Source organism: Rhinatrema bivittatum, chromosome 3, assembly GCF_901001135.1.
Source record: "Rhinatrema bivittatum chromosome 3, aRhiBiv1.1, whole genome shotgun sequence".
NCBI classification, from domain to species: Eukaryota; Metazoa; Chordata; class Amphibia; order Gymnophiona; family Rhinatrematidae; genus Rhinatrema; species Rhinatrema bivittatum.
The window spans coordinates 146,972,968-146,998,479 of NC_042617.1; the positions used below are offsets into that span (position 1 = coordinate 146,972,968).

The 25,512-nt window shown below is 46.2% G+C and overlaps 1 protein-coding gene across 6 annotated transcripts in view; it reads left to right on the forward strand.

Moving 5' to 3' along the window:
• Nucleotides 1-25,512, forward strand: part of HEATR1 (HEAT repeat containing 1) — a 317,329-nt gene that overhangs the window by 176,604 nt on the left and 115,213 nt on the right. For all 6 annotated transcript variants that reach the window (XM_029593810.1, XM_029593813.1, XM_029593812.1 and 3 more), the window contains 6 exons: nucleotides 440-623; nucleotides 7,467-7,615; nucleotides 7,883-8,075; nucleotides 8,595-8,767; nucleotides 9,164-9,328; nucleotides 20,094-20,336. In XM_029593810.1, the coding sequence (XP_029449670.1) occupies nucleotides 440-623; nucleotides 7,467-7,615; nucleotides 7,883-8,075; nucleotides 8,595-8,767; nucleotides 9,164-9,328; nucleotides 20,094-20,336 (1,107 nt within the window). The remainder of the gene's footprint in view (nucleotides 1-439; nucleotides 624-7,466; nucleotides 7,616-7,882; nucleotides 8,076-8,594; nucleotides 8,768-9,163; nucleotides 9,329-20,093; nucleotides 20,337-25,512) is intronic.

Here is a 25,512-nt window from a genome sequence, read left to right on the forward strand (position 1 = left end):
GTAAACCGATGTGATATGATACTTTTCATGAATGTTGGTATATAAAAGAGTTAAATAAGGTAAGAACTAATTTCTCAAATATATAGCCAGACTGTCAGAAAAACATCAGAAATGCCAAACTGCTTCACAACAAAGTCTGTCTGGCTTGCCTCTTTTCTCTAGTATCAGGTGCTTAGAGGATAAGAAATATGGCATGTGCATCCGCTCTCAGTCCCATCCACTTTCTCTGTCTTGGTTTAAGTATGTCTTGACCGTAGATTTGATAGCTTCTTGACATATCCTTTATAAACTTGACGAGTCTGTCTTTGAGTCCATTTATGTCATACGTTTCTACAATATATTTGGTTTTGTTATAAGCCCCCATTTATTATAGGGGCAGGTTGTGCTGTGAGGGGGATGTTGTAAGGTTAGTGCTGTATAACACTCCCATTCATTGCAGGAGACACCCACGGATTGGCTTATTAATGCAGTTCCTGAGGATCCACTGCCCAAGGAGCTCCTGACTGAATACGTCCTGCGGCTGACTGTCGGCCAGGGTGCGGAGACAGCGGAGGCAGCGTTGGTAGCCATTCTGCTGAGGGACTTTGTTGGTGCACTGACACCACCGGATTCTTTTACAAAGGGTGAGATCTTGTAAATGTCGCCATCACCACATTTCCTTTTCAGGGTAAAATTTCTCTGCCATCAGTGGGGGGAGACTGAGGGGAGGGATCAGAAACAAATGCATCTTCCCCTCCCAGCTAGATTTATAATATAACCCAAATCCTGAGAAGCATTAATGCTTGAATTCAGTTGTCATATTATTACCAAGAATGAAATGGAATAAAATACCAGCATCAGTCACCAGCCTGGTTTACAAGGTTTGAGGTAAAATTATTCACACAGGGATTTCACCATGCATTTATACGAAATATGTTTTTTCTAGTTAAAGCCATGATCTGAAGGCGATCTACCCTCAATGGGTGATAAATCTCTGTGACTCTGCCTTGCTTGTTATTTCTGTACATAATGGCTTCTGTCTTGCCGCCTTTTTATGATTGTGAAGACTGAAGAGAGTGGTGCTAGCTAGCCCCATATCAGCTTGTATATTTCTTCACTCTCTCTTCCAGTTTAATTTTTATTCTTAGGTCTCGTTTTTTGAAATAATTTATTTAATCGTACGCTTAAAGATGTTTCAGTGAACTACACTGCAAAGGGCAAGAGTTTGCTGAAGTAGAGAGAGAGAAAGCTATGGAGAATGCTGTGCTATATTTGGCAAAGCTTCAACGGAAAAATGTTTTTGTTTTGATTCTGGATTCAAATCAAGGAAGAGAAAGTTTCTCAGGTCTCCTAAATTGTAATCTTGGCTCTAGGACGTTCAGCTGAAGAAATCGGAGTGTCAATGAATTGAGTTTCAGCTTTGCTATTGCTGTGTATATTTTTGGCTTCTCTCATTTCTTTTCAGTGATCTTTCATGTCTATTGGAATGTGGATTTCTGTTTTCAGATTTGAGGAGTTTGTGTTGTGGGTATGTGCGGACTTGAAAGCACTGGGGAAAGAATGTGTAACAGATTTATAGGTAACTCAAGATAAATTTATCATGTTTATGTTCACTATGCAATCATATAATATATCTGCTAAGCTAGCACCATTTTTCACTGTCGTTTGCACAGGGTTAGCTTGCTTTACGAGGGAACACGTGCAGAGGGTAGGAGCGGGGTGTGTTATGGCACTGCTGATTTTCCAAACAGATAGGACTCCCTGATGGCATGTTACTTTTTATATTACACCAAGAGCAAACAATTGTCAATGTGAGATTTTATTTGACTGAAGCACGAGACAAACTTGTTTTTTGATTGATTGCGATGACTTTATAAAGACTTTGAATGGGTTTACACATTATGTTTTAGATTTTGTCCAGAGTAGCTTGCTTGATGATGATATTGAATCTTTTCCACCATATGATATGGTGTTATTTTTGGATATATAGTGTGTGCAGAAGAATTTGACATTAAATAGGTCTCTTAATTGGCTAGGGTTGCTTGAGTTTTCTCTGTTAGGTTTTGTTTGAGCGCATAACCCTCTAGCTTTGGAGGATTCCCCACCTGAGTTACCTTTTGTGTGCAGTATTGAAAGTAGTCTGTAGGGGTGATGCCAAAATCTCTTTAATTTGTTTAATTTCAGAGGTGACAGTGGTTGCATATAATAGGTGTGGTCTCCTGGTTACAGAGGTGGAGGTTTTTGTTTGGTTGGTGAAGTTATGGATTTGTTTGTGTATGACAAATAAGGAGGGGAAGAAATTTAAAAAAAAAATAAAATTAGTTTTATTTTGTGGATTGCATGCATCTCATGGGTGATGCAACCAGTTTCACAGAACAAATATGTCATAGTTTAGTCATATACTCTCTAGAAAGAATCCGTGCTTGTATAATAGCTGATGAAAAGGCTGCAGCTTAATATGGTTTTGCTTATTGTTAAAGGAGTTTCTTCCCCAGTCAAGAGGAAGTACCTATCCACAGGCTTCTTGGTCCAGGATGTGGCAGATACCCTTATCTAACCCTTCCAGTTTCAAAGAGATTGGACCTCAAATACAGGGTTCAACTCTCTCCAGATCATATCAAGATGCAATTACAGTATCAGTCTGAAGCAGAAGTCAGCTTTGAAGAAAGCAAAATGGTCCAAGACCCCTTGTAAAACTCCTTCTGGAAAAGATGCCAGAACACTGGACAGTATAGCAAAGAAAGATTTTCAGGGATCTATGCTATGTTCCAGAATAGCTGCTTATCAATTGTACATGGTTTAGTATATGAAACTACACTCGTCAACGATATCTTCTTCAGCACCCTGAACCAGTTTGCACTTCTAGTTCAAGATGCCGGAGTGTGTGGCAAATACTGTGTGTAGATTAATATTCTCCTGATTTTTGCCAGGATTTAGATTTATTAGAATATTGGAAAGAAGGTTGTGTGTCATATTTTTAAACAGTAGTCAATTTATGGTTTTATATACTATGTTAGTTTGTATTGTTCGGGAATTATGTATGCATTATGTAAACCGCTGGGATTGGTACATACTTGTGGTATATCAAATACAATAAGCCTAAACCTCTTAAGGTCCATTTATGATATCGGTGACACTTCAAGAATCTCGGCAGTATCTATCTGTGGTTGGATCATGGACATCCAAAGAAAATAATTCCACATCAGCCACCTGTTGCTGGGACAATCTTCAGTGTATAAATATATTCAACCAATGGCTCAAGAACAAAAATGTCTTGATACTATAAAGTTGCCATGTTCTCTATCAACAAACAAGGGGGAACAGGCTCATAGATATTGTCAAGAAGCATCCAAAAATCTCAAAAGCAATTTTTTTTTCTAGCTCTCTACCTTTCAGGAAGCTACTTGGTCCCTGCACAGCCAAGTAGCAAAGAACCTGTTTCACCATTGGATCCACTCCTCAAATAGATATATTTGCGTCTGCTCTGAACAACATAATGCCCATGTTTTACTTCAGGATGCAGGTTATTAGTGGATGCTTTCTTTCTTTTTTTATCCCAAATATATTTTATTGAACATTTTGTATAAACAAATTAACATAAAAACAACTAGGGACATAAAGATCCTACTATAGGGCAAAAACTCTACCACAGTAAGAAACTTAGATAATCAGTAACTAGCATGAAAAAGTAAACAAGATCAGATACAACCCAAATTTAAATCCTTCCCCCGAAAAATATAACAGAAACTTAAATAAAAGGAAAAAAAAAAAAAAGAAAAGATACACCTCTTTCACCATAGGAAATCCAAAACCACCCCCATTACCAACACCAAGAATCGCTCCAAAAAACAATGTCCAGAAGGAAAAAAAAAAAAAAAGAGCAGAAGGAATACATAAACACACAGCAAAGAGAGAACAAATTATCAAGAGAAACAATTAACTCCTGTGGTTTGGAGGAGGAATTCCAGTGCAGGCTATGAGATGCCATGCTGCCACTAACATGTGGGTTAGCAATGTAGGACATATATTAGAGTCAAGATAATGAGCCCTCGAGCGCTAAGAAGAGCAATGGCAGTATCCAAAGGTAGTTTCCTAGTGTGTAGTCAGAAGGACTCGGGACCCATGGGTTATGTGCTCCCCTGCCAGCAGATGGAGACGGAGTCAGGTTTCAAAGCTGACGTCACCCTAGATACACCCCTACAGTGACCTCCGCCAACCAGTATCTCTCAGTCTCCTAGCAGATGTGGATTGTGTCTCCTATCAGGAACACTATTCTTTAGATGAGGAAAATTTACCTTCAAATTTCTGCGGTGATACCTAAGGGGGTCCCTTCCCCAGTTGAGAAATCCTGAGGCGATTTCCAAGATCTCCCAGAGGTGTGCCTTGGTCCGGTAGCTGGTTCCCGGCATGGACTTTGCAGCTGAAAGGCAGCGGGTGCAGGAAGCCAAGTGCAGCAGTGACTGCCTAAGCCCTCTCCCCTCTGCAGCTGGAGACCATCTCTGTACTCAGCTGGTAAGTGCTAAGCCCAGGTAAGTAGAGAAGAACCCCTCTTATCCAAAGATGTGGAAGGGCTTTGGTAAGTCTCTTCTCCAGTCTCCTTTGCTTGACGCACCGTACCGACATCGTTCCCGACCCCGATAAGGCGAAGGAAGGGGGTTTCCAAGCAGGTTGAGCGGCCCCCCCAATGGGCTAGGCTCAGTGGGCACTCCATGTGACGGGCCGCGGCAGTGCCATCTTGCGCACGGTTTTGTTGCAGCGCCATTTTTCCCCCATTGTCCGTCGGCACGCGCAGTGCAGTCGAGCCCTTGTGCGCCTAACACGCGTACTCCTGCGCTCGTATCTACACGCACAACCGGCTGCTCAGATTTACACGTGCTGAGGCGGGCCTGTGCGAGCTCGAGAGGCACTATCCAGCTGAATGCACAAGCTGCAGAGTATTATGGCCCCGGCAGCAAAAAAGCTCAAACGATACTCTCTTTGTTTTGCCTGCCATATTAGGGCTGCGCAGCCTGACCTGGAATCCTTCCTGTGGCAGCATTGTGAGGAAGCCCAGGGAGGGCGGCACCGATCGTAGGTGTGCTACTGAAGTTGCCATGGCCCTCACAGAGAGTGTGCTTTAACACGGTCTTGGAATGGAGTGCCTGCTTGCTGATAGCAAAAGGATATGCAGTCTGCCAACCAGGAGGAGAGAGTCTGCTTACCAAAGGCTTCCCTAACTTGTTAGGGTGGAAAGAGACTAACAACTGAGTGTTTTCCTTGTGGGCAGCTGTACGGTCTAGGTAAGACGCTAGAGCCCGTTTACAGTCAAGGGTATGCAGAGCCTGTTCTCCTGGGTTGGCATTGGACCTGGGAAAAAAGGTAGGTAGTATCATGGATTGATTAAGATGAAAATCTGAAACTACCTTAGGTAAGAATTTAGGGTGAGTGTGGAGTACCGCCCGGTCCTGCAGACGTTTAGTGGAAGGCGGATAGGTAACTGGAGCCTGCAATTCACTAACTCTGCGAGCTGAAGTGATAGCCAAAAGGAAAATCACTTTCCATTAAAGATATTGAAGGTCACAGGAGTGAAGAGGCTCGAACGGTGGTTTCATGAGCCGACCCAAAACCAGATTAAGGTCCCAAGAAGGGACCGGAGAACGTAGTGGAGGCTTGATATGGAGCAAGCCCTTCAAAAAGCGTGTTACAAGGGCTTGTACTGATATAGGGGCATCCCTGCCACCTTTATGGAAGGCAGCTACCGCACTGACATGCATTCTGATGGAAGAAGTCTTTAGACCTGACTCAGATGCCAGAGATAGTCCAGAAACTTTGGGATTGGACAGGAAAAGGGGTCAAGGGACTGAGAAGAGCACCATGACGTGAACGGTTGGGATATCTGATTGTTTTGATCTGATATCTTATAGGTACTATTATGCCTATTAATGCTTAATTCTGTAATAGCCTCAATCGTTATGTTGACATCAACGTTAATATTTTGCTGCTATTGTCTTCATTGTTGTTATGTTTCAATATTTTGTTGAATAAAACTTTAAATAATAAAAAAAAAAGAGAGAGAGATGGGTGGAGTTGGAAAGTGGGATGAAGATGGAGAGTACAGGGGGGAGAGGGGCAGAGCTCAGTTTGCATCCTGGCGATTCAGGTGCAGGACAACTTTCTTCTTTATTATAGTTATTCCAGGAGCATTATCCAACCACCTTGAAAATATGCCTGTATTTTGAGATGGAAGACTTTAAACTCAGTATTGCATGATAGTTTAATTGTTAATACAAATAACTTAAACAAGATGAGGGTCAAAAAACACAGCTCTTTGCCTGGAAAAATAAATAGAGTATAATCTTTGCTTAAGTAGAATTGTTCTAAAACACTCCAATGCAAAAATTTTATGTCTACAGTAATAAATCTAATAGAGTGAGACAGATTTGGGATACTTATATAGTATCTGGTATTATCAAATTATTTATGGCACATTTTCAGTCATTATATATGGCTAATGATCATTGTTCTGTGGAAGAATAACTTTTTATGCACAATCGTAGATAGTTGTTATAAGAAGAGTAGTCCTCTGCCTTAAAAGTTTCTATTAATTTTTTTGTAACTTCAAAGGGCAGTTGCTTGCTTACCTTCAGGAAAATGTCCAGGCCCAGATGGATGATATGAAATTTATATTAAAAAAAAAAAAAAAAGTATGTCATAGACTTCTCCATCCTTCAGTTGTTTAAATATTTGTATCTGCCTCACTTTGGCTGGACATTTAACACATGCTACTATTAGACTACTGCACACACAATATTTCATTCATAAAGAATCAAAATGCTTGCAAAAATTTTGCAAATGAGATTAGATAACATATTGGAAGCATATTCCTTAAATAATACGTTGGAAGAACCAAATGCACCAGATGGATAAACATAATGTTTGAAGCAAGTATTGAACATGGTTCAGTGTAATGAATAGATACTAGTTAATTTATTCTACCTGCCATGAGAAGATTTTATATATTGCTGTTTTTTTCTATAAAACTGCAAACTATATTTATTTTAGGATTTTGTATTGGTTAAAATGCATTGCTTTAGGGAATTTTTCTTTTTATCTGTAATACCTTTGTGTCTACTGTAATAAATAGTTTCATATAAAAGGCAAAAAAACTAAAAAAAAAAAGGTAGAAAAAACAGTTGTCCCCTCTCCCCTGACTCAGAAAAATTTGACTACCCACAATTTCTAAATTTTTTTTCTACCTCTGATTATATTTTTGTAAAAAAAAATATATATATTAGCACCTGCTGCAGTGATCCAGTGATGGGTGTATTATTCTATATGAGGAAGCCATAGCCTGGTTTGCCCCCCCCCCCCCCCCCCTTGCTGTGCAACACTGGATGTAGATGGGAGGTGGTGATTGCCTGGGTTTGACCCCTTCTCTGCTGCACTTGCAGTGGATAAGAGGTGGTGTTTTCTTGGTTTGATCCCTTGCTCTGATGCTCTTGGTGTAGGTAAGAGGAACTGGAACCCTGAGATTCTGGATGAGGCAAGCAGGGATTACCTACTTCTGCTTGTGGACCTTTTTGAAGTCATAGTTTCTGGAGCTGATGAGGGGAACAATGTGGCTAACTTCAGGCAGTTGATGAGCATTTTGCTGAAGGTAATATTCTCTTCCACGCTTTTATTAACTCTGATGGATAGATGCTAGTGCTAAAATATTTCACCAATGCACACTTTCCTTCAGTACAGTAATTATTTAGTTTGGGGTAAAGGGGAGGTAGAAGTGGATGAAGCGGCAGTGGGAAAATAATGGAAACGAGGAAAAACAATAAACAGGGGAGTTGAGGGATGAATGGGACATACAAGTCATGTTCACTTCTAATTCAGGGTAGGCTATAATTTTCCATCTGCCTTTTTTTTTTTTAAGGTGCATCTAGAAGACCCTGCAGATCTGCTTGGCTTCCTCTCCATCCTATGGACATATAACTACAGCCTGTCAGATCCACTAGGCTGCACGGTGCCTGCCATCCTGCAGACTCGGGCGCTGTACATTGGCCAAGTAGTGCTGGCATCCCAGGCTCCAGCAAAGCGAAAGCAGCTGGCATCAGTCTCTTCGCCAGGTACTGGGACTTGGTGGTCAGGGCCACACATCTGTGTATCCTTTCATCAGAGAAATCTCCTGGGCATGCTTAGTGTAACATGGATTACATAAAATACTCCTGTTGGATCAACAGAACACACCTAATACTTACAATCCCACTCACACAAATAGCATCTGCTGCCATTTGGGACAAATTCCAGTTTGATTTTAGAAACTCAAAAGGAGCAAAATAAAACTGCTGGGGCAGAAAAGTTATTAATATAGATGCTGGAAGTTTTTTCCATTTTTAGAAGAAAAATGTGGAACAATTTTTTTTTAACATACTAAGTAGCTGCTGTTGGTAGTTTTTGGTATGTTTAATGCATTAAAACCCAACAGTGATGCTGCTTTTTGATTGTTTAATGTCGACAATCACAGAGGTCTGGTAAACATGGTTGTTCCAAACAGGTCACTACTTCTTGACTGAGAATGACCCTTATTATCAAACTCCAGTTCCTTACTCTCTCACCACTGATCGATTCCTATTTTTTGGATGCAGTGGTGATCTCTGTGCTGGCTAACCTGCAGAGTCCTGTACGGGAGGTGCGACGTGCTGCCATGGGCTGCCTGCAGTCTCTCAACCTGGTGAAGGAGTCTCCTTTCCACCCTGTCGTACAGAGTCTGCTGCAGACGACTGAGGAGATCATAGCAGATTCTGCCTACATCAGCCAGGTACTCTTGCTTTCATACATGCCACAGGATATGACTTTTAATAGCTTGTTCTATGATGGTTTACAGAGCATCAGGCACTCATGGAGGAGGTCTTGGGTACAGCAGCGACCTCAAGAATCTTTACTTCCTGAGTCTGACGCAGAGTAAGTTTGTCTAAAACACATTGCTCATAATTCCTGGGAGAGGTAAGAATATGATCACTCTATATTCCATTGATCTACCTCTCCCTTACACAGGGAAACTGCCATTTATTCTCCTTCCTGTTCCTGCAGAGGATCTTCCCCCATAGTACTTGACTAAGAATGAAGCTTCTCACTCTATACTTGTTTTTGATGATAGGCTTGGTTTCTTCATTAACCCTTCAGGTAATGTTGCACCCTTTGTTTTCTATATCAGGCATTGGGCAGTTTATTTGAGGACCTGCAAATATCAAGCAACCAGAAATCCAGCCAGAAATTATCAGAGGCTCTGCGGCAGCTGTTGGATTGTACGCAGGCTCCCAGATGTCCCTCCTATGTGGCAAGGGTCTTAATGAAAGCTCTCCAGGAGGTTAAGAGTGAGGTGTGTATGTAATAGAGCTTTCTGAGAAACTTGGGCAAACTTGAGAATTGTAGACGGGCTCTGAGGACCCAGCTACAGTCATGAGAAACGTCCTGCATTGGACTTGCAGTGATCTGGTAGAAGAACATTTATTTTATTATTTATGTTCTTTTTTGGCACTTCAAAGCGGATTGCATTCAGATACTGCAGGTATTTCATGCATTAAAATGCAGGTATGCTCATACCCATCCTTTCAGCAGGTCCACAAATGTCACTCCTACTTGAAATGCTCATCTCTCTGCTGGAGTAATGAAGAGGGCAGCATTGATAGCTGGCATGGACCAATTGCGTCCATGTAAGAACATAAGAAAATGCCATACTGGGTTAGACTAAGGGTCCATCAAGCCCAGCATCCTGCTTCCAACAGTGGCCAATCCAGGCCATAAGAACCTGGCAAGTACCCAAAAACTAAGTCTATTCCATGTATCATTATTAGTACACGTAAGTCCATGTCCATTTCTGTTGTGGTGCAGTATATCCATAAGAAAACTAGATTGATGTATACAGTACCAAGCATGCATTTCATTCTGTGGAGAAATTTGTGAGTTAGACTCTGATTAAACAGCAAGTCTGGAGTGGCTGGGCAGACCCAGATTTAAATACCTGAGCAGATTCTGTCCCAGTTCTATATTATGACCAGGGTTCGAGTCCCGCTGTCGCTCCTTGTGACCTTGGGCAAGTCACTTTACCCTCCATTGCCTCAGGTACAAAACTTAGATTGTAAGCCCTCTGGGGATAGGGAAATACCTACAATACCTGAATGTAAACCGATGTGATATCTCAGATCGAATGTCAGCATATAAAAATCATAAATAAATAAAGAGCCAGTGCTGGGCTGTAGGAAAGAAATAGACTTAACACTAAAATTATGAAGGAACCCAATCCATTTATTTTTATACATATTTGCCAAAAATGTCACTGTGCTTCCTGAAGTCCCCATTTGTAAGTCTCCTGGAAAGATGTGTAACCAAATGCAAGCTTTTTGAGAAGAGAGGAAGACATGTCCTAATCAGGGTTCATGGACAAGATTCAGATGCCTTTGCAGATTTTTTGAATTTTATAATAATAGCCTGTGCTCTGCCAGGGTACACACAGGTATGCGATGTAGTTAATATTGCATGGCTAGTTGCAACCCCGAGAAAACGATTTCACCACCTGCTTTCATCATTTGGAGGCCACATTGACAGGAGTCTGCCCCCTTGCATTCATGTAGTTATTACATGTTATAAGAAGCCCATTATAGCATGAACGTGACGTCTTATAATTTATTTAACTTTTTTTTTTTATACCGATATTCTTGTAATAGGTTACACATCACTTCGGTTTACATTGAAACGAAAACCAGAGCATAAGGTGTATGCATTACATTAAACAAGGAAGGACAAACTTGGAAATAAAACTGAAATTAACCAGGGAGAAATTCGAGAGCAATTAACCGGAGAGCTGGAAAAGATAAAGGTTTTAAAACAGGGTGCTTAAAACGAAAAGCATAGGGGCCAGGGAGTGGAGAGATAATTTAAGCTCGATTGCAAAAGGCGGGAGATGAAGACTAGCCAATGAAATAAATATAAGGGTTATGAGATTGGTATGGGTTGGGGGAAGTTTCTGCTATAGAAGTACTACAGGGTGAATATGAGGTTCTCCTAGGACAAGTAGGATGGTAGGTCCTCACAGGTGGGTGACATTATCAGATGGAGCCTGGCACAGAAAACTTTTGTGAAAGTTTCTAGAAACTTTGACTGGCACACTGAGCATGCCCAGCATGCCCCATGCGGAGTCCCTCTTCACTCTTTTTTTTTTTTTCCACGAAGTAGTTGCCTCGCGGTCCTGGAGCTCTGCTCTTCAGTTTTCCTTCAAAGTGTTCCTGGTCGTGTTTTGACTTTTTCTGCACTGGGTCCCTCTTCTCTGGTCGGTGCCCATCCAGCGGCATGGTAGGTGTCTGTTTTTTTTCCCCCTTCATTTATTTATTTAGATTTTTATATTCTGCTTTTCACACTTTTTTAAGCACTTCAGGTGCTGAAGGTATTTCCCTATCCCCAGAGGGCTCACAATCTAAGTTTGTACCTGAGGCAATGGAGGGTAAAGTGACTTGCCCAAGGTCACATGGAGCAACAGTGGGACTTGAACCCTGGTCACCTGGTTCATAACCCGCTGCACTAACCCCTAGGCTACTCCTCCACTCATTGTGTTCGATTCCTGGCGTGTTGCTCCTCTGTGGCCGCTGGCCATCGACTGCTCGCCGGCTATTTTTCATGGCGTTGTCCAGTTTTCGACAGTGCTTCCAGTGCCCGCAGACCATGTCTATTACTGATCCGCATGAGGTCTGTATCCTCTGCCTGGGGGTGTCGCACAACGTCCGCGGGTGGCATCTGTGCAATCAGGTGACCTCAAAGGCCATTGTGCCTGGCTTGATAAGATGGAAAAGATTTTTTGGCCCAAAAAGTCTGATCCATCTACTCTGGCGTAGGAGGCGTCGACACCTAGAGGCCGAGGGGAGCCGTTATATACGCCATCCCTTTCCACTCCCCTAATGGGCCCGTCCTGAGAGAGAGGAGCCGGAGTTAGGCCAACTCCGGTGTCGTCGCACTCCAAGATGTCGGGATCTTCAGCCTCCTCGGCACCAGGGAAAGACTGGGCCGAGCACCGCCGCAAACAGTTACCGGTCGCCGTTGACGCATGGCCCTGGGACTGGTGCGGCATCGGCGGCTGCCATGCTACCACCAAAGCGATCCTGTAGGGAAGAGGCATTGTTTTCTTATCAGACCTGGGAGTCCCAGGCGTTCCCCACCAATAATAGTGCTGTGCACTGAGCCTCCTTGGGGCTACCGAAGAAGCCCTGGTGTTGCCTTTTCCTCCTCCTCCTCCTTCCATCCTAACTTCACCGGGCTTTCAGGAGGAGTTGGACCACAGGGTTCAGATGGTGGTGCTCCAAGCCCTGCAGGGTATCAAACTGGCACCAGTCCCCATGCCAGTGCCGGAGCCTGCGCCGTCTCTCTTGGTGCCCCTGCTAGAGCATCTGGACATCCTTTTAGGCATCCTTCTGACGCAACCGGTGCCAAGAGGACCTTGGTTCCTCACCGGCCTCCAATTACCCCCCTCTGGAGCAATAGCCATTATTGAGTCCTTCGAGGAGGAAGACTTGCTGCGCCATCAGCACCTTCAGGGCTGCTAGGCCCGCAGCTAGAGTTTCCTGATCCCGTTCCTGGGCAGTCAGGGATCTAGGTGCCCTTAATTCCCTCGGGGCTGTCGATGCTCCCACTGCTCTCGATGCCCTCTGTGCCCAAACTGAGAGGCCTGGACAGGGACCATCCATGCCGGCCCCCAGGGGACCTTAGTGAGGAAAAGGCCCCATACGATTCCTGGGGAGACGATAGCTTGGAATCCTCTTCGGAAGACTCCGGAGATCTTCTTTCGGAGCATTCTCTGCTAGATGAGAGACATAGTTCTCCCCCGAGGGATCTTTCCTTTGCAGGCTTTGTCTGGGCTATGGTTGAAGCCATCCCTTTTCAGCTCTTCATGGAAGAGGACATCCGACACAAAATGCTGGAGGTCCTCCAGTTCATGGATGCTCCAAAGTAAATAGCAGGTGTCCCAGACCATGATATTTTTAAGGAACTTCTCAGGATCTGAGAACACCTTGTGTTTGTCCCTCCAGTTTTTCAGAAGGCAGATGCCATCTACCTGGTCCAAAAGGCATTGGGTTTTGAGAGGCACCATCTTCCACACCAATCTGTTGTGGTGGAGTCTGCCCTTAAAAAAGCCAAGCGCTCTCGCACCCTCACCTCTGCCCCTCCATGGAGAGAGCACAGGGCATTGGATGCTCTGAGTAGGAAGGCAAACGATACGGGCGAATCGCCTCCTACCAACTATATATGACCCAGTACATCCGGAACCTGTGGAAACAGATCCAGGAACTGTCCGAGCGCCTGACTCAACAGTAACAGGAAGTGTTCTCAATGATAGTCCAGCAGGGTCTGGAGGCAGGAAAACATGAGGTGAGGTCCACTTACAATGTTTTCGAAACAGCAGCAAGAGTGGCTGCAGCGGATATCTGTGTCCGCAGGATGGCCTGGCTCCATGCCTCAGACCTTCGGCCAGAGATCCAAGAAAAGCTGGCAGATCTACCCTGTATGGGTGAGAATCTCTTCGGGGATAAGGTCAAGGATGCGGTGGCCCAATTGAAGGACCACCATGAGATCCTTCAACATTTGTTGGCTAGTTCTTCCGACTCGTCAGCCTCAGTCAGAAAAATGTTCACAACAGAGCTCAAGGAAATCATTCTATCGCTAAAGGAAATACTATCCTCCTGCCTCACGGGCCCGCATAACCTGCGCTGATTCCAGAGACCATTCCCATCAGCAGCGCACCCCCAGGTCTCAGCCAGCCCCCCAGTAATGCCCCACCACAGAGTTTTGCCTGGGAGCGAGGGAGCATGAGTCAGATTGCTGTACCCCTCGACATCCTGCACTCCAGTTGGAGGCAGGCTGCATCATTTCGCATACTGCTGGCCCCATGTTATGTCAGACCAGTGGGTCCTGACCATCGTTTGCCGAGGGTATCGGCTGAACTTCATGGATGTCTCTGTGGACTCTCCCCCACGTCTATCGTGGGCTTTGTCTGCTTCTCAGGAAATACTTTTGACAGAGCTCTCTGCCCTTCTGATACCAAAGAGAACTGGGGGCCTACTCCCTATTCTCAGCCTGAGAGCTTTGAACAAATTCCTTCAAAGAGAAAGGTTCAAGATGGTTTCTTTGGGCACCCTGATCCTGCTCTTAAGAGGAGACTAGCTCTGCTCCCTTGACCTGAAAGATACTTACTAGGTCACAGGAAGTATCTTCGCTTAGTGGCGGGAAATTATCACTTCCAGTATCGAGTATTGCCATTCGGCCGTGTCAGCCCCTGGGGTCTTCATCAAGTACCTGATAGTGGTGGGGGAACACCTCCGACGTCACGGGGTGCACATCTTCCCCTACTTAGACGACTGGCTGGTCAAAAGTGCCACTCAGCAGGGGATGCTTCACTCCTTACGGCTGACCATCCAGGTGCTACAATCTCTGGAGTTTGTCATCAGTTACCCCAAGTCCTACCTTAGCCCATCGCCACACCTGGGCTTCATCAGGGCCAGACTGGTTATGGTTCAGGCCAAGGTGTTCCTGCCCTGCGATCTGGCGCTCGCCCTGTCATTGACATGCCTGGTCCGCAGCCATCAACAAGTTTTTGCTCATCTGCTGCTTTGTCTTTTGGGTCACATGGCTGCATCTGTCCATGTCACTTCTTTGGCCTGCCTGTGCATATGCAGGGTGCATTGGTCTCAGTGGCAGCAGGCATTTCAGGCTCTCGAGGCACTTGTCTGTGTCACACTGCATCTCCGGGTCTCCCTGTCCTGGTGGGAGGATCTATCCAACCTCGAGCAGGGGGTCCCTTTTCAGGCTTCCCTGCCTCAGGTGGTGCTTACCATGATGCCACTCCCCTCCTCTTCCACTGGTCATGAAGACTCTCTTGAAGCTCCAGCAGGACCAGAGGACCATGATTCTAGTGGCCCCTTATTGGCCCAGAGAGGTCTGGTTCCCATTCCTTCGGGACCTGTCAGTCAGAGAACCCATCCATCTGGGGACCTCTCCTGATCTGATCACACAGAGTCGGGGCAGACTGTGCCATCCAAACCTCCAAGTATTAGCCTTGACAGCCTGGATGTTAAGTGTCTAGTCCTGCAGCCCCTGAACCTCTCTGACATATTTCAGGTGTTGGTAGCTTCCAGTAAGCCTTCCACCAGGAAGTCTTATCTATTGAAGTGAAGGAGGTTCTCTATCTGGTGCGAGGGTCATGGCTTGAATCCCTTCACCTGCCCCACTCCAAAGTTGCTTGACTATCTGTGGCACCTCTCGGAGGCTGGGTTGAAAACCAACTCCGTCAGAGTACACCTGAGTGCCATCAGCACTTACCATCAGGGTGTGGATGGTATGACCATCTCTGTGCAACCTATTGTGGGGCGGTTTCTGTGGGGCCTCCTGTTGTCCTGGGACCTCAACATAGTATTGGCACGGTTTATGCATGACCGTTTGAGCTTTGAGCTCCTGCAATGTTAAGTTCATGACCTGGAAGGTTCTCTTCCTGGTGGCGATCACTTCGGCACGCATTGGTTACTATACACCCTACACGAAATTCTTTCATGATAGGGTGGTCCAGTGAACGCACCCTAAATTCCTGCCTAAGGTGATACTGATTTTCATCTTAATCAGTCCATCATTCTGCCACTTTTTTTCCGAGGCCTCATTCTCACCAGGGAGAACGGGCTCTGCACAGTTTGGACTGCAAGAGGGCTTTAGCTTTCTATCTCGAACGCACAGCAGGCCACAGACAGTCCTCGCAGCTCTTTATATCCTTTGACAGGAATAGGCTGGGCTTTGCAGTGGACAAGCAAACTGTCCAACTGGCTGCTGGATTTATCTCTTTCTGCTATGCGCAGGCGGGCCTTCAGCTTGAAGGCCACGTAAAGGCTCACTCTGTGAAAGCCATGGCGGCATCAGTTGCCCACTTGCGAGTGGTTCCCATTGCCGAAATCTGCAAAGCTGCAACATGGAGTTCCCTACACATGTTCGCTGCCCACTACTGCTTGGGCAAGGATGATCGACATGATAGTAATTTCGGCCAATCTGTCCTTCGCAACCTCTTCCAAGCTTAAACCCAACTCTCCCTGCCGAGAGCCCGTTGTTCGGGTTCAGGCTGTCTCCCTATGTTACCAACAGCACCTCAGTTATTTATGTGCCCGTTGGCACCCGGTTCGGTGCCTGTTGGTCATGTTTGTTTCTGGGAGCAACCTGTAGCTTGGTATTCACCCATCTGCGAAGACTACCATCCTGCTTGTCCTGTAATAGGTACCTGTAATAGGTATTCTCCTAGGACAGCAAGATATTAGTCCTCAGGAAACCCGCCCACCACCCTGCGGAGTTGGGTTCTCCTGCGTTTTGTTGTTTTATTTTTTCGCTCATGAATTCTATGTTATGAGACTGAAGAGGGAGCCTGCGGATAGTGGCATGCTGGGCATGCTCGGTGTGCCAGTCAAAGTTTATAGAAACTTTGACAAAAGTTTTCTTTGCCAGGCTCCATCTGATGATGTCTCTCATCTCTGAGGACTAAGAATGTGTTGTCCTAAGAGAACACCTGTTACAGGTAAGCAACTCTTTTTTCCCCTGTACATACCCAGATTAGTCCAGACTCCTGAGTTTTGCCTCCCTTCCAGCTGATGGAGACAGATAATGTTTCGCAGAAGCTGCCTCGTAACCTGGTGTTCCACCTGTAGTTCCTCAGTATTCTCTCTGTCTCTAGCAGATTGAGGTGGTGCAAAACCTGCCATTCTGTAATTGAATTTTTGAAGAAAAAAAATGAAAAGGATTTTTGGACAGTTTGAAAATTTCCTCCCAAGAGATTGGCAGATTCTGGTGGGGCCATCCCTCCTAGTAGTAGGATAAGATGAGCAGGAGTTGGAGACCCTAAATTGCTCTCTCTATCACTCCGAGGGTAAAAGCTGGTGGTTAAGTTCTCTCCCCTTCAGAAGGATCGATGGAAGCCTCTGCCACCCTTCTTTCAGGGAAGTGAGCTTTTTGTTCTTGTAGTAAAGTTTACAAAAAAAAGAAAGAGGAGAAGAAATGGTGCTGCTTTTTCTTTTGGCTCTCTCTGTTGCTGGTGGCAGACGGAGGTAAGCCTGTCAAGGGAAATCTGTCTTGTGACTCTCCCAATCCTGTCTCTGTCACAGTGTGTGCCGTGCGGTTGGGATCATACCAAGCCATGCCACGTGGGAGCCGCTGCTCTATGTGGAGAACACTGCTCGCGGCTCTCTAAGGCTGGCCAATGCTCCTGATGCCTCTCTGGTGGGGTGGGTACATCGTGGGGAACTACGGCAGCATTGTTAAAGCAGCGCGGGCCTGGCAGGTCGCCAGCTGCAATAGAGGAAGCGGCCAACCTGTTTCCACTAAGAGCGAGAACAGTGGCCATTTTGAAAACATTTGCAGCTTCTGATGAGAGAGCAGCAGGGGATGGGGATCTCCCGTCAGAGCTGTTGCCAGCAGATTCTAGCTTCGATGAGGCCCTGGAGGGGCAGTCAGGGAGAGATCCTGATCCCTTGGAGGGGGATTTTTATGGTCCCTCTCCCTTTTCTCCAGAGTTTGTCCTTTCAATGCACGAATCATATCTGTCCTGAAGGGCCAAGGGGTGCTGCTCCCCCAAGCACAGGCCTTCTGAGGGCCCGTCCTGAAAGAAGCCCAAGTTTTCGGAGGCTTCAGGGGGCCACAAGGATCCGAAAGGTTATAGGTCCAGCGGTGCAGAGGGCCATGGATGACTTTTCCTCCAAGGAGTCCGACCACATCTCCTCACAATGGTCCTCATAATGTTATCCCGCCCAAGAGTGGTCAGGATCCAGAGGGAAGAACCTGGGAAGGTTCCTTCCACGGAAGGGGACGATCCCAAGGTGGTTCGCCAGTTTCAAAGGGAGGAACTGGGTCCTATGATCCTGCATGTCCTGGTAGGGTTAGGGATAACTGTTCTACAGGAGCAGTCAGACCAGGACACAGTGAACCCGATCATGGCTGGCTTATGGGGCCCAGCCAGGACTTTCCCTTTTCATAGGATGGTCATGCAATTGGTGGTCAGGGAGTGGGACATTCCGGTGACTGGCCTTAAAGTTAGTAGAGCCATGGATAAGCTTTATCCCATGCCCAAAGATAGCTGGAGCTCTTGAGGGTGCCGAAGGTGGATGCTTCCATGTCGGCGGTTACAAAGAGGACCACCCTTCCAGTAGCTGACAAGGCCGCTCTGAAGGACTTGCAGGCCAGGAAGCTCAAGGTGCACCTCAAGAAGATTTTTGATGTTTCTGCTCTTGGTATCCGCCCTGCAGTGTGCAGCATTTTTATGCTTTGGGCTAGCTTGCAATGGGTGCAGCAGTTAGTTACAAGGTGCCCAGGATCTGTCACCCCAGGAATCTGAGTAGGCGGAATGCTTGGAGGCAGCGGTCACTTATGGGGCCGATGCTTTATATGATCTTATTCGCACTTCTTCCAGGGCAATGATGTCCCCTGCCTCGGCTAGGAGGCTCCCATGGTTACAAAACTGGTCAGCAGACATTTCGTCAAAGGCTCAGCTTGGGGTGCTGCCTTTTAAGGGCAAGTTTCTTTTTGGATAAGACTTAGAGCAGCTGATAAAGCATCTGGAAGATAAGGTGCACAAGCTACCAGAGGATAAGCCCAAAAGGCCCAAAGGATTTCTTTCAGTTCTATATGTTTTCTTAAGATGTATTGCTTTATCTGTATACAATTATAATATTTGTTATTTTGAAATGCATACATAAAAAATTAAAAAAAAAAAAGACTGGGCCATCTGACACATCTACTACATCAGGGCCCCATATTTTCAGATCAAGCAGATCGCTTTTGTCTAGCAGCTTGACTTTTGAGAGGAGACAATAAAGGAAGAAAGGATATTCTGAGGATGTGATTTCTACTCTTTTTCAGGCTCGAAAGACTTCTACTTCCTTGGCTTATGTCCAGGTTTGGAGGGTCTTTGAGTCTTGGTGTATGGAGCAAGGCTTTAATCCTCAGCAAGTGTCGGTGGGCGGATTCTAGCCTTCTTGCAGAGGGGCCTGACCAAAATCTTGTCCTTTAGTTCCCTGAGAGTACAGGTGTCGGCGCTGGGCTGTTTACGAGGCAAGATCCATGGGTCTACCCTTGCATTGCATCTGGATATGGTACATTTCTTCTGAGGGGGCGAAGCATTTGAGCCCCCCTGTTCATAAAGTGGCCCTTCTTGGAGCCTTAACTTGGTCCTCAAGGGCATGTCTGCAGCACCGTTTGAGTCTCTCAAAAGGGCCACCATAAAGGATCTCATTTTGAAGGTGGTTTTCTTGGTGGCGATTTGTTCAGCTAGACAGGTGTCAGAACTTCAAGCCTTGTCACTTAGAGAACTTTTTCTGAGAATTTCGGATTCTGGAGTGTCTTTGCGGATGGTTCCATCCTTTTGCCACGTATGGCCGGCGCCATTTTGTACGGCAAAACGATTCGAGTGCAGGAGGTCGTTCCCAGACCCCCGCTGGACTTTTGGCAAGTCTTGTGAGGGTCAGGAGACCCCCCAAGCTGGCCAAAAGTCCCTGGGGGTCCAGCGGGGGTCCGGGAGCGATCTCCTATGCTCCTGACGTCGGGGGACAAAAAACAAAATGGCGCTGGTGCTACCTTTGCCCTGTCATATGACAGGGCAAAGGTAGCGCCGGTGCCATTTCTACAACGCACCGGAGGCCCGAGAGTAAAAGATCACACCGGGACCCCCCCCCACTGGACCCCAGGTAATTTAAGGCATTTTGGGGGGGTTCGGGAGGGTGGGGGATTTATTTTAAAGGGTCGGGGTGGGTTTTAGGGTTGTTTTAGTGTGCCGGTTTTCCCGCCCTCCCCCTTCCCCCGATTTACGATTTTTGACGATAAATCGGGGGAATTCCTATTAAATATCGCCTCTAACGATTTTTGACGATTTAAAATATATCGGACGATATTTTAAATCGTCAAAAAACGATTCACATCCCTACTAACAGGATCTGATGTTAGTGTGCGTAGACTTGCTGTTAACCTCCTCTTGTGGGTTCCCATGATCCACCTCTTTCACCATTCGGAGTACAAATCCTACTGAGGTGGTATTGTGCGCACCCCCTAAATAGAGGAATATTATTTTGCTTCCTTGTTTCCTGCAGGCGGTGCTGTTGCAGTTACTACCTACAATAGGTGGGCTGCTGGAGAGGGTTGGGAAGGAGCCTGAAGCGATATTGAAGGATGAAGCTCTGCTACTGCATCTTCTACTGCGGAATTTCCACCCATGCTCAGCAGGGCTCCTGTGCAGGGAACCACATAGCCTACAGCTGTTCATCACAGCATTGCAGACAACAAAGGTGCTCCACCAGGGACTGCCAGCTATCCAGATCACAGCACTCAACCAAGTAAGTGCCACAGGAAAGAGTTGCCCAATGTTGCCAATGAAAGAAAATAAACAAATGCAAATGTTTACTTGTCAGAGGCATGGGTTCTAGTTACTCTTCCTTCAGACAAGTGACTTAAACAAGCTATGATGGGTAAGGGAGAGCCAGACTCCGTTTTTCCTCTCAAAATAGAAGGAAGGAAACATGCAGGAGACAGGGAAGCTGGGGGGCAGTGGCAGGAATGGTGTGATCAGTAATGGCAGGAAAGACTGAGTTTCCTAGACACTGATGTATTTCAGAATGTATGTGTGTATATACTGGTTTCAGTCTATCAGCACTCATGAATACCTCATGTGTGGAAAAACCCTGTGACACGGGCTGCGATGCAGTAACAGGTGGGTCAACAATATAGTTTCTCATGTAGTTTTATCATTTCAAATTAGTAGACTTTGAAAGGTAAGGTTTCCCGCTTATGATCTTGTGAGCTTTTGACCTCTCCTCACATTTCTGCTATCCTACAAAAGAATGAAGAACACCGAATTTACATAACAAGAATATAAGAATTGCCATACTGGGTCAGACACAGGGTTCATCAAGCCCAGTATCCTGTTTCCAACAATAGCCAATCCAGGTCACAAGTATCTAGCAAGATCCCAAACAGTAATTCCCTGTACGTACCCGGATCAGTACAGACAGTGGGTTGAGCCTCCTGTCCAGCAGATGGGGTCAGAGAAAAACTGAAAGGGCATACCATATAAGGACAGAACTCACCCTGCACCCCTCAGTATTTCTCTGGTTCCAGCAAATGCAGACGGATGAACCTGCGGTTCCCTTTTCTTAGTGATATTTCTTTATTTCTTCTTGCGAAGTCTTCTGTTTTCTCTCCGTTGGGTCAAGCAAGTATTTCTAAAACAAAAAATATATATATATTCAGGAACAATGAATTTTTTTTTCTGTGGACACAGTTCTGTCTCCAGGCTGTTGTAGAGATCTAGGGGGTTTTTTTCCCCTTGAGTAATTCAGCCAAGGCCTCTTTCCCGGTATACTAATTCCCTGCCTAGGGGTGATACTGGTGGTTCAGTCACTCCCCCTCTTTTGCATTGGTGACCCTGAGATGTGATTGTTCCTCGGGCCCTTTGCAGAGATGTTTTAATTCCTCTGCTGTGGCACAAACCCTTCAGCCTGTTTAGCTGTTTCTCAAAAAAAAAAAGAAGAAAAGGAGAGAGACAGCAGAATTTTTTACTTTCAGTGTAAATGTTGGAATAAGGCTGTTCTTCACGGCTCCGGGCCGTCTGGCAGGGAAAGCAGCAACTCGAGGCCGTTCAATCGGCTTCCCTGTTTCACAGCAATCAGGCTCAGCTGTTTCACACACAGCTGACTTCCCGATGCTGAGGTCAGCGTTTTGTCTTGCCTGTGGGGAGCCTGCCTCACGGTTCTCCCACAACAGGCTCTGCTTGCCCGGAGGGGAGGGACCCTCCGTGGCTCCTTTGAAGTCGACGACCCGAGGTCGGGTCGGCTTGCGTGTGTCCGGGCCTTCCTCTACACAAAAAACCACGGGAGCGGTGGCCATTTTGCGCCTGGACCTCTCAGCAGACTCGGCTCCTCAGGGGGGAGGGGAGCCGGATTTTTGTCGTTTACCGCCTGATTTTAAGCCCTATGGGATCTCCTGATGCTGATTCTGACCCTCCCCGATGGGGGCCCCCCCCCCCCCCCAGGGGTCCGGCAGAGCACATACTCCTTTTTCACCAGAATTTGTGCTTCTTTTACATAAGTCTTTTTTAGCAAGCTTGGAGGTGCAGGAGGATCCCACTCCGGGCCCTCCACGGCAAAAATCTTCAGTCGTGGAAGGAGTGGATGCCCTTGTACTTCCGTGGCCCCGTGACATTCTACTCTACATGTTTTCTCCCTGACCCCTAGTGGGCAAGGTCGTGCGAAGAATAGAGCCCCATTAAGGCTCTGTCATCCTTGTGGCTCCAGAGTGGCCTCGGAGGCCATGGTTCGCAGACCTGGTCAACTTGGTGGTGGACGGTCCGCTTCGTCTCAGTCACCTTCCAAATCTTCTGAGTCAAGGTCCTGTATTTTTCGACCAGGCGGCTCGCTTTTATCTAACGGCCTGATTTATGAAAGGAGGCAATTGAAAAAGAAGAGGTATCCGGACGCGGTCATTTCTATCCTTTTGAGGGTGTGTAAGACCTCTACGTCACTTACATATGTTAGGGTCTGGAAGGTTTCGATTCAATGTGTACTGGTTTGGGCATTACCCCGCGCCGTGCCTTTCTTGTTCATATACTCGCTTTCTTGCAGGAGGGGTTGAAGAAAGGTCTGGGGTACAGTTTTCTCAGGGTGCAGGTGGAAGCCCTGGGCTGTTTGCAGGGGAAAATTGATGGAATGTCCCTTGCTCATCCGGACGAGTCGCGTTTTCTGCGGGGTGCTAAGCACTTGATGCCCCCCAGTACGACCGGTGTGTCCTTCTTGGAGTCTGAATTTAATTCTTCGTGGGTTGTGCTGGCTTTCTTTTCAGCCCCTCAAACGGGCCACTTTGAAGGATCTAACGCTCAAATCAGTTTTCCTAGTGGCTATCTGCTCGGTGCATATCGGAGCTTCAAGCGCTGTCTTGTAGGGAACATTTTCTTAGGTTTACGGCTTCGGGGGTGTCTCTCAGAACGGTTCCGTCCTTTCTCCCGAAAGTAGTGTCTGCCTTCCACTTGAAACAGTCTGTGGAGTTGCCGGCTTTCCAGGATTTGGATTCTGGGTCTCCTTAGGATCGAGACTTGAGGTAGTTGGATGTCCGGGTTCTCCTTCGCTATTTGGAGGCTACTAATCACTTCAGGTTGTCGGATCATCTCTTTGTCCTTTGGAGCGGTCCTAAGAAAGAGCATAATGCATCCAAGGCTACCATTGTCTGTTGGTTGAAGGAAGCGATCACTTCAACGTATGTCTGTCATGGCCAGGCAGTACCAGATGGTTTAAAAGCTCATTCGGTCCGCTCTTAAGCTGCATCTTGGGCAGAGAATCAACTGGTCTCACTGCAGGAGATATGTAGAGTGGCGACTTGGAAGTCTTTGCACAGTTTTGCTAGGCATTATCGGTTAGACGTCCAGGCTCTGGATGCCAACTGTTTTGGCAGTAGTGTGCCTTGCACGGGACTCTCCAGGTCCCACCCCATGTAGGGCAGCTTGGGTACATCCCAGCAGTCTGGACTGATCCGGGTACGTACAGGGAAAGGAAAATTGGTTCTTACCTGCTAATTTTCGTTAACATAAGAAAATGCCATACTGGGTCAGACCAAGGGTCCATCAAGCCCAGCATCCTGCTTCCAACAGTGGCCAATCCAGGCCATAAGAACCTGGCAAGTACCCAAAAACTAAATCTATTCCATGTTACCATTGCTAATGGTAACATCCCGCCCAGAGATGAAGATTCGATAGAAAGGGAGAGTCCACTTGATGGTATTTGTTCTATCTGCAGATATTCGAATGTGAAGCAAACTATTCAAATACACGCAATTTGAGGAATTCAATTTCAGAGTGCTCATTTTATGTATAAAGTTCTTTGGTCACATTCCTTTTCCACAGTTTTTTGGTCTAACCATTGGATTAGGATGTGAGGTTGTTGGTTACACAGTTTGTTTTTTTTTAATCTGCTTTGATACTGTTTATACTGAAGGGATTGACACCCTCGTTCAGCCTTGCCCGACGAGACTTCTACTGTACATCTTTCCCCTGTGGCCTCTTGTAAGTCGAGTGTTATGATGTATCTAACAACATCCGGGAAGAGTGATTCTTGTGGCGCTGGAGTGGCCACGCTGTCCATGATTTGCGCATCTAGCAGGGCTAGCGGTACCTCACATGGCCGGAATGGACAATGTGCAAACAATTATCTCAGTAGGCAGCAGTTGGATCTGGGGGAATGGGAGTTGTTAGCAAAGGCCTTTGCTCTCATTCTGGACAGGTGAGGCAAGCCTCAATTGTATCTGATGGTATCTCGAGGAAATGCCAAGGCGGACAGGTATTTCAGTCACAGGAGGAAGTTTGACTCCAAAGGTATTGACTCCCTCATTCAGCCTTGCGTGACGAGACTTCTACTGTATGTGTTTCCCCCATGGCCTTTTGTAAGTCCAGTGTTATATTGTATCTAACAACATCCAGGAAGAATGATTCTCGTGGCGCTGGAGTGCTCGCACTGTCCATGGTTTGCGCATCTGGTTTAATTGGCAATACATGGTCCCATCTGATTAGGTCACCTGAAGGGGTTGCTGCATCAGAGGGCCAATCTTTTCAGAGTGGGTGGATCGCATTTGTCTAGCGGCTTGGCTTTTGAGAGCTGGTGTTTTTGCTTAAAAGACTATTCGGAGCCAGTGATTGCTACTTTGCTTCAGGCATGTAGGCCATCCACTTCTCTGGTGTATATCCAAGTGTAGAGAGTGTATGAGTCATGGTACTTGGAGAGAGACCTTGAGCCATTGCAGGTGAACGTTTATCAGGTCTTGACATTTTTGCAAGACGGCTTAGCAAAGGGATTGGCCTATAATTTGCTCCGAGTACAGGTAGCTGCCTTGGGCTGTTTTTGAGGGAAACTTCAGGGGAGGCTGTTGGCATCTCATCCGGACATCATGCATTTTCTTAAGAGAGTGAAGCACTTGTGCCTGCTGGTTTGTAGGATGTTTCCATTGAGGAACCTTAATCTAGTTCTTCAGGTGCTCTGTGGGTCTCCCTATCAACTGCTGAGAGAGGCATCTTTGAAGGATCTCATCTTGAAGGCAGTTATCTTGGTGGTGATTTGTTGGCTAGGCAGATTTCGGAGCTTCAGGTTCTGTTGTGCAGAGATCCTTTTCTACAGATTTCGGATGACTGGTATCGCTGCGTATGGCTCCTTCCTTTTTGTTAAAGGTCGTATCCTCGTTTCATCTCAGCCAGGCGGTAGAATTGCCGGCTTTTCCACACCTGACGTCAGATACGCCACATGCGAGAGAGTTTCACTTGGATGTTTGTTGGGCATTGTTGCGATATCTTAGATCTCCAATGACTTTGGAGGTCGGATCATCTTTTTGTTTTGTTCAGTGGAGCAAAGAGAGGATGTAAAGCTTCTAAGAGCACGATTGTGCATTGGTTGAAGGAAGCAATTTTTTCGGCCTATCTCAATCGGTTCCAGAGGGGTTGTAGGAACATTCTACTAGGGCGCAGATAACCTCCTGGGC